Source organism: Montipora capricornis, chromosome 6 (genome assembly GCF_036669925.1).
Source record: "Montipora capricornis isolate CH-2021 chromosome 6, ASM3666992v2, whole genome shotgun sequence".
Lineage (NCBI taxonomy): Eukaryota > Metazoa > Cnidaria > Anthozoa > Scleractinia > Acroporidae > Montipora > Montipora capricornis.
In genome coordinates, this window is record NC_090888.1 from 36,491,657 (window position 1) to 36,504,156 (window position 12,500).

General features: G+C 39.1%; 1 protein-coding gene across 1 annotated transcript in view; it reads right to left on the reverse strand.

Moving 5' to 3' along the window:
• LOC138052041 (forkhead-associated domain-containing protein 1-like) overlaps positions 1 to 12,500 on the reverse strand; it is a 104,898-nt gene that overhangs the window by 21,496 nt on the left and 70,902 nt on the right. Inside the window, exons 27-29 of the mRNA XM_068898395.1 lie at positions 5,400 to 5,519; positions 2,309 to 2,409; positions 2,099 to 2,150 (exon numbers count right to left, since the gene is read on the reverse strand). Coding sequence (XP_068754496.1) covers positions 2,099 to 2,150; positions 2,309 to 2,409; positions 5,400 to 5,519 — 273 coding nt within the window. The remainder of the gene's footprint in view (positions 1 to 2,098; positions 2,151 to 2,308; positions 2,410 to 5,399; positions 5,520 to 12,500) is intronic.

The window sequence follows — 12,500 nt, forward strand, 5'->3', positions numbered from 1 at the left end:
CACCCAGGACATGGAAGCACTAGAAAATATAAAGGGAAGTTATGACAGCATATTCAAGGGCATACCGAAACAGCACATCAACGAAAGGAAATGGAAAAAAGAAAACCGCAGAAAGTCAAATGAAAGAAAGAGGAAGCGGACTGGAAACAACATCCAACGAGTTTATGGATTGTGTTGGAAACCCTCTAGGAAATGATCTTTCCCAATGCCTTGTGTACCCCCCTAGGCTGGCCGTCCCGGAAGAGCGTATTAAAGTTGAGGATGTTGGCATGTCGTTATTTAGACGAGATGGGCCATACATCGCACAACTCTTGGGAGATAATTATTTCATCAATGCTGCAAGTAGCAGAATCACCACCAACCTTCACGTTCATGTACCCTGGAGAGTACACTCTGACTGAAAGCATTGCTGAAAGTGCCTTCCACAGGAGCACAAGCGGCGAAGAAGAGCTCGACGACAGTGAAGATGAAGTATGAGTTCCAGTTAAAGTTGCATTAACTTTAAACTTTAAAGTTCTCTTTTAGTTGCTACAAATATTTTTTGTTGTCAAACGTCATTTTAGAAGGAAAGTTTGTAATAAACTTGTATCCTTCCTTCTATGTTTGTTCTATAGCATTTTTTTTAATATTGAAACATTAGGCCATTTCAAAGTTTACTTTTTTCCCTTTTTTTTTTTTGGGGATACCCCCCCCCCCCCTCGAAAGCCATTTTTTTGGCATGCCCCCCTCCCCTCCCCCCAAATTCCACCAGACCCCCCTACCTCATAAAAAATGAAGGGTCCCAAAGTTCTATCCAGGCTACTCCGAATAATGTCCGCAAGAAACCATTGCATGCAAGGACTGTGCATTTTTCTCTCTACTAATTAGTAACATGCTAACCTCATTTCAGTCTACAGTAAGCGATTTTCAGAATAACTGAAAGCAGACAATCTTATTGGGCTGAGTCTGGGTGTGAGTCTGGGCTGAGTCTGCCCGACTCAGGCATGTGAGATGTCATACATCTCCTTCTTGTCCTGCTTTAAGTTGTACGCTGAACATTTTTGAACTAATACAAGCACAAAAACTGGCGTCAATTCGTTTTTTACGATATCAAAAATGAAAAAGGGTTTATGTCCTGGCTTAAATGAACAGAAATAAAACGCAAACATATGCAGTTTCATTCAAACTGGCGCTATTTGATGTCTATAACTTTTCTCGTACGCTCATTGGATGCTAAGGACAAATAATAAAATTTCATTGGCTGAGAATTTGACAATCAAGCCACCAACTTGCATGAATTCAAATGAGTTCAAGAATCGAAATTCGATCAAAAACCCACGTGACGATCAAAAATGTTCCTGGCATAGTGAAAATCGAGCCAGTTTGAGGTAGGAACATTTGTCTTTAAGCGTCTTAACGTTCTCGCCTCAGGTTAAGTTCGCAAAATTAAAATCAAACAGGTTAGAGTCCGGCAAATCCTCCATATTGATACTCTCAGGTTCGCATAAAATTACAATGTTATGTGTCTGCACTCTTTGATGATAAAAAGAAGCCAATTAGTGCACGAGAAATTGCTCACTTATTGAACAAACTACCATTGAAAAAAAGGAAAAACCCTAAGACCTATTAACCTTGAAAACTGATTGAATTACCGATCTAACACCAAAATTCATGCAACTCACAATTCTGCTTGACCCTGACTTTTTGCTTAAACTTTGACTGTGGGCGCAATTTAAGTTTACTCTCTGAATATGGAAAACGGATGTCAGATTTGCGTCTGAACCTATGCGTTAAAAGCCATAAAAAACTACGCCATTTTGTTCGTTTGTGATTAAGTATATTTTGTCTCATAAACGCAATGTCATTGGCTGTTACTGGTCAGGTCCAAGGCTAGCGTGAGACACCAATCGAAATAGATCTGACAACAGGTAGTCACCTTGGCTCAGTGGCTTGACTACTTATGGGCATTGCATTTTGATAAAAAAGAAAACAATCCCATGCGATCTACAACCAAAACATGCTTTGCCTGCTCTGCAGAATAGCGCCTGACTAACCGTCCAAGTTCTAAAAATCCATCTATCAGGAAAGTGCACGCATCACTGAACGGACTTCAACACACCTTTAATCCTGCTGCCTCCGCGGTTTTTTGTCCTGCGACTGTCTCGCTAGTTCTGTTATGAAAGGTAAAGGTACAGTTAAAGTTATGGTCCACGATGGAATAGAACTTAGGGCATTTTACCAATGTGCTTTACAAGTCACGAAACGTGAAAAGTCTCAACACTTAAGTACAGGTTGAAGCCTCATAACAAGCAACAAAAAAAAAACCAACCTGAGATAACCTAAGTCGTCTTCATAAGAGCCCAGAAGCTGAAGTTTCCTTTCTATTTGCTCATACATTAGCTGTACTTTAGAAACCATCAGTTCCACGGCCTACAAATACAACAGCACAAACAAAGAAGACAGAAACGACGCCTTAGCCACACATATATGAAAATAGGGACAACAACAGAGGGTAGAATTGTGAAAGGCTAATTGTTTAATGAAGGCACCATTGCTTTCGCTGCTGACTGGCTAAACGCACGTCGGCAGAAAGAACATGAGTTGGTTTCCCACTTTAAAAAAACTTGCTATTTGTTTTTCAACAAAACACGAGGTTTGACGCTTAATTCAAAGGACTTATTCGTTAGAACTAGAAAAAAACTATATACGCTTAGATTAGGACATTGCCGTCTGGGAATCCGATTCGACTGATGACCGTCCACGCGAAAACTGGGGTAAGTTCAACTGTTCTAGTATTTTTGGCCGAGGTTTGGTCATCGCCTCCCTTAATATTAACAGTTTGCTATCTCACATTGACGAACTTAGAGTTTTCATGCATGATTCCAAAATTGATATTTTGTCAATTAACGAGACTAAACTAGAGGAATAATGATGAAAAGAAAGCCAGTGGCCTCGATATGATCCCAAGTAAGTTGTTGAAAATGGCTGCTAGTATTGTTACTCCATCGCTGACCGCCATATTTACAAAGTCAATTATCACTGGGATTTATCCAACAGAACGGAAAATGGCCACGGTAACTCCGGTGTTTAAAAAGGGTGAAAAATCGGACCTCAACAATTATCGTCCAATTTCCGTTATTCCGGTTGTCTCGAAGGTTTTTGAAAAAATTGTTTACGATCAACTGTACCAATACCTAAATGACAATCAATTGTTATCAAGTTGTCAGTCGGGCTTTCGCTCCTTACATAGCACCCTAACGGCCTTGCTTGAGGCGACAAATAGCTGGTCTGTTAACATCGACAACGGCTTCCTGAACGGAGTAGTCTTCATTGACCTTAAAAAAGCTTTCGACACAATTGATCACGAAATTATTTTACGTAAATTGTCTTACTTTGGTGCTGACCAGGCAACTGCTAAGTGGTTTCAGTCATACCTAAGTAATCGGACCCAAAGGTGTAATGTAAATGGAAATCTGTCAACTGCCAGCACTGTTACTTGTGGCGTACCGCAGGGTAGCATCCTGGGTCCCTTGCTTTTTTTGATGTACATTAACGATCTCCCTAACTGCCTGCGGGTTGCTGCGCCGAGAATGTTTGCTGATGACACCAGTATAACCTTATCTGCAAAAACGGTAGCCGATCTTAAACTAGCAGTGACTTCTGAACTTAACAATCTCACCTGTTGGCTGACAGCCAACAAATTAAGTTTAAATGTGGCCAAAACTGAGCTAATGATAATCGGATCTAGGCAGAGATTGAATACCCAATGTGAGGAGATTAATATAAGTATCGATGACAGGACGATCAAGAGAGTTGACCATATTAAATCTCTGGGTCTTACCATTGATGCACAACTCTCTTGGTCTAAACACGTTGACGAGATAAGCAAGAAAGTCTCTTCAGCCATTGGTGCATTGAAACGTATGCGACCTTTTATTCCGACGGATGTTGCACTTCAAATTTATAATGCTTTAATATTACCACATTTTGATTACTGCAGCCCGGTTTGGGATGGTATGAATGGCTGTTTGAGTGATAAATTACAAAAATTACAAAATCGCGCTGCCAGAGTAATTACTCAATCACCTTTTGATACGAGCTCCAACCTCCTTCTCGCGACGCTTAGGTGGGAGAAGCTGTCTCTTCGTCGTAAAAAGCAGAAAGCTTTAATTATGTATAAAACATTGAATGAACTTGCCCCAGACTATCTTCAATGTCTCTTCACTGAACGCCACCTTAATGATTATAACCTAAGAAATCTTGAAGGAAAGCTTTCGCTGCCCAAGCCAAATACTAATTACTTAAAACGAAGTTTTTGCTACAGCGGGGCCTGTTTGTGGAACAACTTGCCCCAAGATTTAAAAAGCGTTTGTTCTATTGGGCAGTTTAAACGGGGTATTAAGAAAGTATCGGAGATATCGGATTCCCACACGGCAATCATGTAAAGCAGTTGTACAAGCTTTAATTTTTAATTATTAACTTAACTGATGATTCTCCGTGTCTAAATAAAGATTTACATTACATTACATTACATTATTTTTATAACCTCAAAAACCAGTTTACAATAGACTAATTGTGAGTTCCCAGTGAATCCCTTGTCTTTCTGAACGCAGTGGGTAAACGTGCGTACATTGTCATACGATTGCAAACCACAATCCTTTTTTTCCTTTGTGTAATCAGACAAAATTGTAATTTCAAACGAACCGCATCGTTATCTTAGCTCCCATAAACGACTGAAACGACCAACAATTTTTACAGGAAAATAGTCTATTGGACTGCATGACAAAATTCACCATTCACCAATTTATGTTGCTTTTCCAGCTGTTGACATTTTGAATTGTTTATATGTCGATTATCTTATAATGAAGTCGCCCTATTTTTCTTCGTAAAACAAATAATTCATAACACTTGTACTTTCAGAACTTGCTTAAAACAGGCGTGATATTGATTTTTTACCCGGGCTCATGGAACCACTTACACCAATACAATATCGCTTGTCTAAAGACGCCTGATCTTTAAAAAAGACTGGATTGAGCAACCTATTGTTTTCACCCTGCCAAAACTGAGGCCCAAAATGCCGTCTTGTTGAGACCGCTTTCACAAGAAAGCTTCGCACTGACAGTAAAATTATGCGTAAAAGCAGAACCGCGGTGAAAGTGGTGTTTAAAACGGAAAACCGCTTTGAAAGTGGTTTTTAAAACACTGCCACATTCCTTTCGCTCTCACTTTGGACTCTTACGCTCAGGTCTCAAGGTGTCCGGCCGCGGCGATTCTGTTCTGCTTCACTTCAAACAATACATGCTGTATCCAGTGCTTTTTTCGCCTTTTGAGATCAGTACTTATTAAACACCTTTGTCTCACCAGTGAAGCTCGCACCACACTTCTTAACCAGGTACAAAAGAAAACCACTCAGCACGTACCTTGGTTCTTTGTACTTCTAGTGTCTCTCGTTCCTCCACAGGTAAGTGGGCCATTGACCGGCAGCCTGGTACTGGATCAAGTTCGAGTAGTGCCCCGAGCGTGCGCGCCAACTTCAGGTACTGGGAGTTAATAATAATAATAATAATGATGATGATGATAATGATAATACGTAGTTTATGAAAAAAACTCTTTGGCAGTCTTTAAAAAAATAGATACGCAAGGGGTACATGTGGTAGGCCACTAGGTAGAAGAGGTGCTGGAAACAAGGGTGTTGAACTATGCTTAACTAAAATCGCAAAATTTGAGAGTGATACCAGATGTGCAGACAAAGACGATCACCACAATTCTTAAAATGCATATGGGGGTCGTGTCTTTGGCAAGAGGATGAAAAACTGTCTAATACTTCTCTCTACGATTTTTAATTTTATTTTATTTACTTGTTTCTTGCTGATGCTGTTTCAATCACGAACTGACCTTTTCAGCAATAGCAACATCATCTTGGATTTCGCATAGACCACAATGTATTAGTACTCAAGATGACATTGCTATCGTTAAAAGTTCAATTCACTGACTAATATATGTCAGTAACACATTGTTTTCCTGCATTTGATCCAAACACAGATTCATTACCTTGAATAAAATATGCACAACCTGTATGAGTAGGATCAACTAATTCGTTAAAATTGATAGAACCTTGATGTATGTTCTCATCACTCCCTTGGCTAATATCCGCACTAACTGCTTTTTCTGGATCAAACACTCTAGGCTCAGCGTTCTACTCGACATCTTTTGACATTCTCTCAAGAACAGTGCCTGAATATTTTTGCACACAATTTTAGTTAACCATACTGTCACTTGAGTTCATTCTCACGTCTATACCGCTGTATCAAGCATTTTAATGTTGGTACATCGAATACACTGAGGTAAAAATATGTCATGCATAACAATTCCGGTTCCATACTGTTCATTTGTCACACCCATTTTCAAGTTGCTGTTGTTTAATTTTGCTACTGCACAATGCTAAATACAGTACTGGAGTACAAAATTATCAATAAACTGCAATGCTAGCTCGAAGGAAACAAAATGGCTTCTGACATAATTTTGAGTGTAATTATAATATAGAAATACATTTTGAAGTACCGGTACTAAACTATTATTTGACACACTGTTTTGCAATGGCAAGTTCACAGCAAACAAAATGACCATTGAGATAATTTTTCACTATAACTGAATTTAGGTTTCGTTGGTTCTCTTCACCATCTCTCTAGCTTAATACACGCTAAATAGATCGCTTCACCGATCAATAGTTCACGCCGACTGATGTCTGTATGGAGTGCCACAGATCACCTAGCCTACAGTGCTGTGAACGCCCTAAGAACTTTATAGTTCAAAATTTTACTACATGTAAGTAAAATTCAGAGTCAAGTGAAATGTATTTATTTAGGTGAAACAAAAACAATCGAAAAACGTTGAACTTCAATGATGCAAAGCGATTAAAACCAGTTCCTTATGTTACAACATCAATGGTTTCCGGTGCCCATTTCTCACGTTCAAATTTAGCATGTTAGCCCCACAAATTTTCAAGGGCTCTGCACACATGTGAATCTAGTTTGTTTACGATACAGCATGAATCACGACTTTCTTAAAAGCTATCAAAACGGCGTTACCAATGTTTACAACTTTATCAGCGGCTTTATCAGTCGCTGGGTTAAGCTATCATGATGGCAATAGGATCATCCAATTCAGTCCAAAAAAGCCTCCATTCACTATTCAAATTTGACGAGACTATGAAAAGTTTAAAGATTTTACTCAGAACTTTGTTAATTTCGTTAATTACGGCAGTTTTGGCTGATCCCCAGCACGTGTGATGCTTTTTTATTACAAGAGTCATATCTAAGGTTATCTCTTCATTTGTCCATCTCCAACAAATTTGCAAGGAAGATCGAACTTTATGCAGCGGGTCTAAAACACGGGTTACAGGTCAGGTCACAGGTTGCAGGTCAGATTGCAGGTCAGGTAACAGGTCAGGCTGCAGGTCAGGTCGGGTAAGGTCAGGGCAATAGGAAGAATCTTTTTCTGCCAACGAAATTGACTATTTTCACCATCCCATAATGCAATATTTGGGGGGGGGGGTGGGGGGTATTAAATTTTACATAAAAAAACAATACAAGTTATTTACTCTTATGGATGCTGCCATAATTTATTTTATTTCTTTAATTTTATTTGTCGTTATTCACTCGGGGGGGAGTATTTGCATTAAAACGATAAATGTTCAGCTCACTGAAGCATGATCCAGTCCCAAGAGTAAATAACTTGTATTGTTTTTTTTTTATGTAAATACCCCCCCTCCCCCCCCCCTCCCCAATATTGCATTATGGGATGGTGAAATTGTCAATTTCGTTGGCAGAAAAATATTCTCCCTATTGCCCTGACCTGACATGACCTGACCTGTTTGTTACCTGACCTGCAACCTGTGTTTTAGACCCGCCGAACTTTATGTAATACTCGCAAGAACATAAACATGCCTTGTGCAATGGGGATACAGAACAGCCTTCGTGCCTCCACAAAATAAAGTTGTTTGTAACAAAATAATAATAACAAAAAACTGAAATCGCTTATCCTTCCTATCTCCTGATACAGTAACCATGTGTTTGATAGCCTTGAAGTCGATGGATTTCATCGTAAGTAATCGTGATAAGTCGCCTTTGTCCGATATGGCTTACCACAAAAAAACCTAAATTTCTCATATAAGCCAGTGCAGGGAAGTATTCTTGTTTACCTGTTCACCAGTTTCAGCACTTGGACTCCTTCGATTTGGCTACTGCCTGTATTGCTGTCGTGTGGTCTCATCGATCAGTAGTCCCTTCAGAAGATTATGCCAAGCCGACACGTGGCTGAAGTAAGACTAGACCACAACACCGTACTCTTTTCGACTAACGCCCTTCTTGCCAACGGCTATCCACCTGCCGTCATCTCTAACATATTAAAAAAGAAAAAACCTTCCCCGGAACTTATTCTTTCACTGGAAGAATTGGTGGGCTTGTTTTTCAATCTCATTGAAAATAAATCCACCGCTATGGCCTGAATTCCTTATGTTCGTGGTGTCATAGAACCCCTCACACGTCTTCTTCGAAAGAATGGAATTCACGTTGTTACTAGACCTCACAAGACTTTACAACAATTCCTATCCCCAAAGTTTAGGTCTCCTATTGAACTTCAGACCAATGTGGTGTATAAAATCCCTTGCGTCGATTGTTCCTGGAGCTAGATTGGTGAGGCTGGAAGGTGTTTTTCATCGAGGAAAAAGGAACACATTCGTAATGTAAAACTATGTAAAACTGGCTCTAATATTGCAGCTCACGCTTGGCGTAAAAATCACTCTATTGATCTCAAAAATGCAAGAGTAATTGACAAGGGAAACTTCCGAATCCGAAAAACTTTTGAATCTTGACACAGCGCTAACACTAATGAAGCCGACAATACCTCCAAGCCTTTGCCAAAACAATACTCTATTCTCTTAGATTAGCGCATTTTTTCCCTTTTATCGTTTTTACAATTTTTCACACTTACATTTTGTATATATTTCCATCTCGCGCATTAACATCTTAATTTTTAAAGGCTTTAGTCTGGAAGCCGAAATCTTACGTTTTTATATATAAAACGTTTTAACAAGAGACCGCTTTTTACACGAATAGGAATGTTGATAGTGGGGACAGCTATTCTTAGAGTTATTTTCATAGAGTTATGTCGTAGAGTTAGAGTTAAGTTTCCAAAATCCTGAATTCAAGATTTTGGAAGCCAACATTCATAAAAGCTAAACTTTTATTTAGGCCTAATTAGGCCTAAGGTTAGCTTTTATGCATGTTTAGGATACTTTTTGTATTTCTGTATTTCTAAATTCAGGATTTAGGCCTTCCAAAATCTTGAATTTAGGATTTTGGAAACTTAACTCTAACTCTACGACATAACTCTATGAAAATAACTCTACTGCTAGTCAACCTCGCATAGTTAAACGGCAAGGGTTCAAAGTGACGATCTGTAATTGTTAATTCAAAATTGTCTGTCTGGGATCCCTACTCAACCGGTCAAAAAAAGGTCTACAAACAAGTTTTGAAATCAGAGTATTGAAACTGATAGTATGTCTATGATCTGCACAAATCACGATAGACATTTCTTTGCATGACGAGTTTCTGTCTGCACGTTTATCATCCTAAAATTTATACCGCTTTAAATCATGTTGCATAAAGCAGTTTACCGTTATTTCTCGTTATTTATTTATTCACTTGTTAATTTAGCGTTTCCTCCACGCTTTCTTCTGCTTTTGCAAATACATAAATGATAACTGACTTCATAGGTTAGGTCAGTAATGGAAATTTTGCATGAATCCTCATGCGGCTCACTTGTTCCGATAATGTTTTGTGCGATACCCGATCATGAAAACCACGCTGCTGGACGACAAACGGTACGTTTCATCATCCAGCCGCTGGGGCTATAATCTGGCTTAACAGTAAATCCCTTCAAGCCTTATAAGAATACATCTCTTCTGCGTCGATAGACTTGATCGCTGGAAGGAACAACACCGTGCCGGTGGCTCAGTTGGTTACGCAGGAGATCGTGAGTTCGACTCCGCCCAGACCCGTAACATTCAGGGTCTTAAAAAAGTTGAGGATAAAGTGCTGCCTTTGTAATAACATTCGCAAATAGTTAGACTTTCAAGTCTTCTCGAATAAGGACTTTAAACCGCAGGTCCCATCTCATTACCTTCAATGTTCAAAAACTCAGTGGGATGTTAAGATCGCACCCACTAGTGACGTGATTAACTTCAGACGATTTCCCTTCCAAAGTATTCGGTAGATTACAAGCACGGTTTAGGAGGGTAGACGCAGTACTTATTTGGTGTTTCTTCTCATGATGGGCATTGAAGTCCAAATATCTGTCTGTGTGCGTTGGTTTACGAAAGACGTCAATGACAATGAAACCATTCTTCCTGCACGTCTTGTATACATTACGTGACTACATGGCTTGATAATTTACAATTAGGGCTACGGGTCAATAGCCCATGAGGCGAAGTCTTCGGCTTTTCATTTATATTTCAGTCTGTCTCGGAAACAAGCTCACAAGCGCACGAAACAGGTTTTTTGGTTCGGTTTCAGTCCCCTGGAGTGAATTCACCGCGTTCACATTGTACAAATACGTACGCATTGCGTGCGTGTGGTAGTGCAGTAACTTGACACAGTGCTTTATTCCCTAACTGTCAACTAAGCTGCGTTTTGTTTTCCAGGACGTATTAAAACATGTAAAAATACTACACCCAGAAAGATTGAACAAAATAAATGGGAATCGAGAAACAATGGCTTCGAGGCTGCATTACACGAAGTTTAACTTCTTTTTTACAGCATGTTTAAGCGTAAACTCTGAGTGTCTAAACAGTTTCCACGACAAAAGTTCACAGAAGTTAAGCCCTGTCCTGTACGACTTGCTGCCAGAAACATAGGACCGAAAGCATGTTAGCCTGCTTTATGCAAAACAGCTATTGATGCAAAAGTAACTGAATATTGATTCACAGTTTTAAGGAAGAGCACAAGGAAGTTTTTAGGAAGTGTCGCGTCATGTCAATCGAGAATAAAAAAGAATGCCATCAGCAACAAGATTTGCGACATGAGAACAACATAAATTTTGTGCCGCGAATATAAAAAAGTTACCTTCAAGGAAAACACTGCGGGAGACTTTTACTACGTTCAATTTTCTATTGTTCTTTTGGCTGCACAAATAATCGCAAAAAGCGAAAGTGACATCGATTTCAGCGGCTGCCTGTGATCAAGTCAGTACCTTGCGTGTTACTAACAACTGGATACATCTGCGGCAAAATTACGGCAAGACATCGGATTGTTGTTGTTGTTGTTTTTTTTTTCTTCCAAGTGTTAAAAAGGTCGACAAGAAATGGGCGAATTCAACACAAAGATCACAATAGCCAACTCTTGAGGTTGAGCATTGTTTCTGCAAAGTCAAAAATTCACTTTCCTAGACGAGGTTATTTATCACCAGGTAATTCCATCGGTTTGGAAAGAGAAACTGTGCTTATAATTCATTAACGTTACAAATTCTTGCCTATTTTGGGGCCCATGTGATGAAATTCAAGCACGCTTCCAACAGACCTGTTTATTTTCGTGTTTCACCCACTTATATTCCAGTGCGGCTATTAAATGACATGAGGATTTGAAAAGGCTTTTCAGCTTTGTTTTCCCTCTCACCTAACACACAGGCGGCTTTCGCTTCTCTATTTCTCATACATATATAATTCTTTAAAAGAAAAGTCCAGCGAAAAATTGCATGAATAAACAAGAGAAGAAAGAGGCTATTAGTGAAATCAACAGACACAGACTAGCCGATATAATCTACAAGTTTACCAATAAGCAAAATTAAAGTAGTGTTGCCGAACGTACACTTTCACTCGATGAATAAAAGATTTCGACATACGTGAAAACAAAGTTGAGACGTTCTTAATGTTTCGTTTAATTCCGAGCCCATCATTTCTGTTACTGGGCAAAATTGTTTAGCACAGCGCCGTGGGAATTTCAACACAAACAAGCTGATGAAATCTACACTTTTTGCTGATTGATCACAATGATAAAGATAAAAATAGTATTCTACTGTTTTTCTTTCTGTTGCGATGAAATTACTTTTAAGGTAGTCTTTACACTTGGCTATACGTTTTACTTATATAATAACCAAAAATGCGTGTGTGAAGGCCAAAGTAACATCGCAAAAAGCGACCGACTTGCGGTTTCTTAGGTTGCGCCAGGAGGTCCAAACATGTCAATCACAGCAGACCATTGTGCCTATATTGTGTACGTTTACTTGAAGTATTTGCATTATTTGTGTGTAATGCGTTAAAGAAGAAAAAATACTTGACTTGAGATAATCCTAAGTTTACTAACGATCTAGTGTATACGTAAAGACTACTTGATTTTTTTTTCAATGCAGGCAGAAAAGTTGACCCGGTCTTTAAGAATAAAAACATTATGGTCGACTGGTGATTTTTTTCCTTGTTTATTTGACTTGCAAAATGTCTGTGGATTGTGGGCTTACATGACGATCTC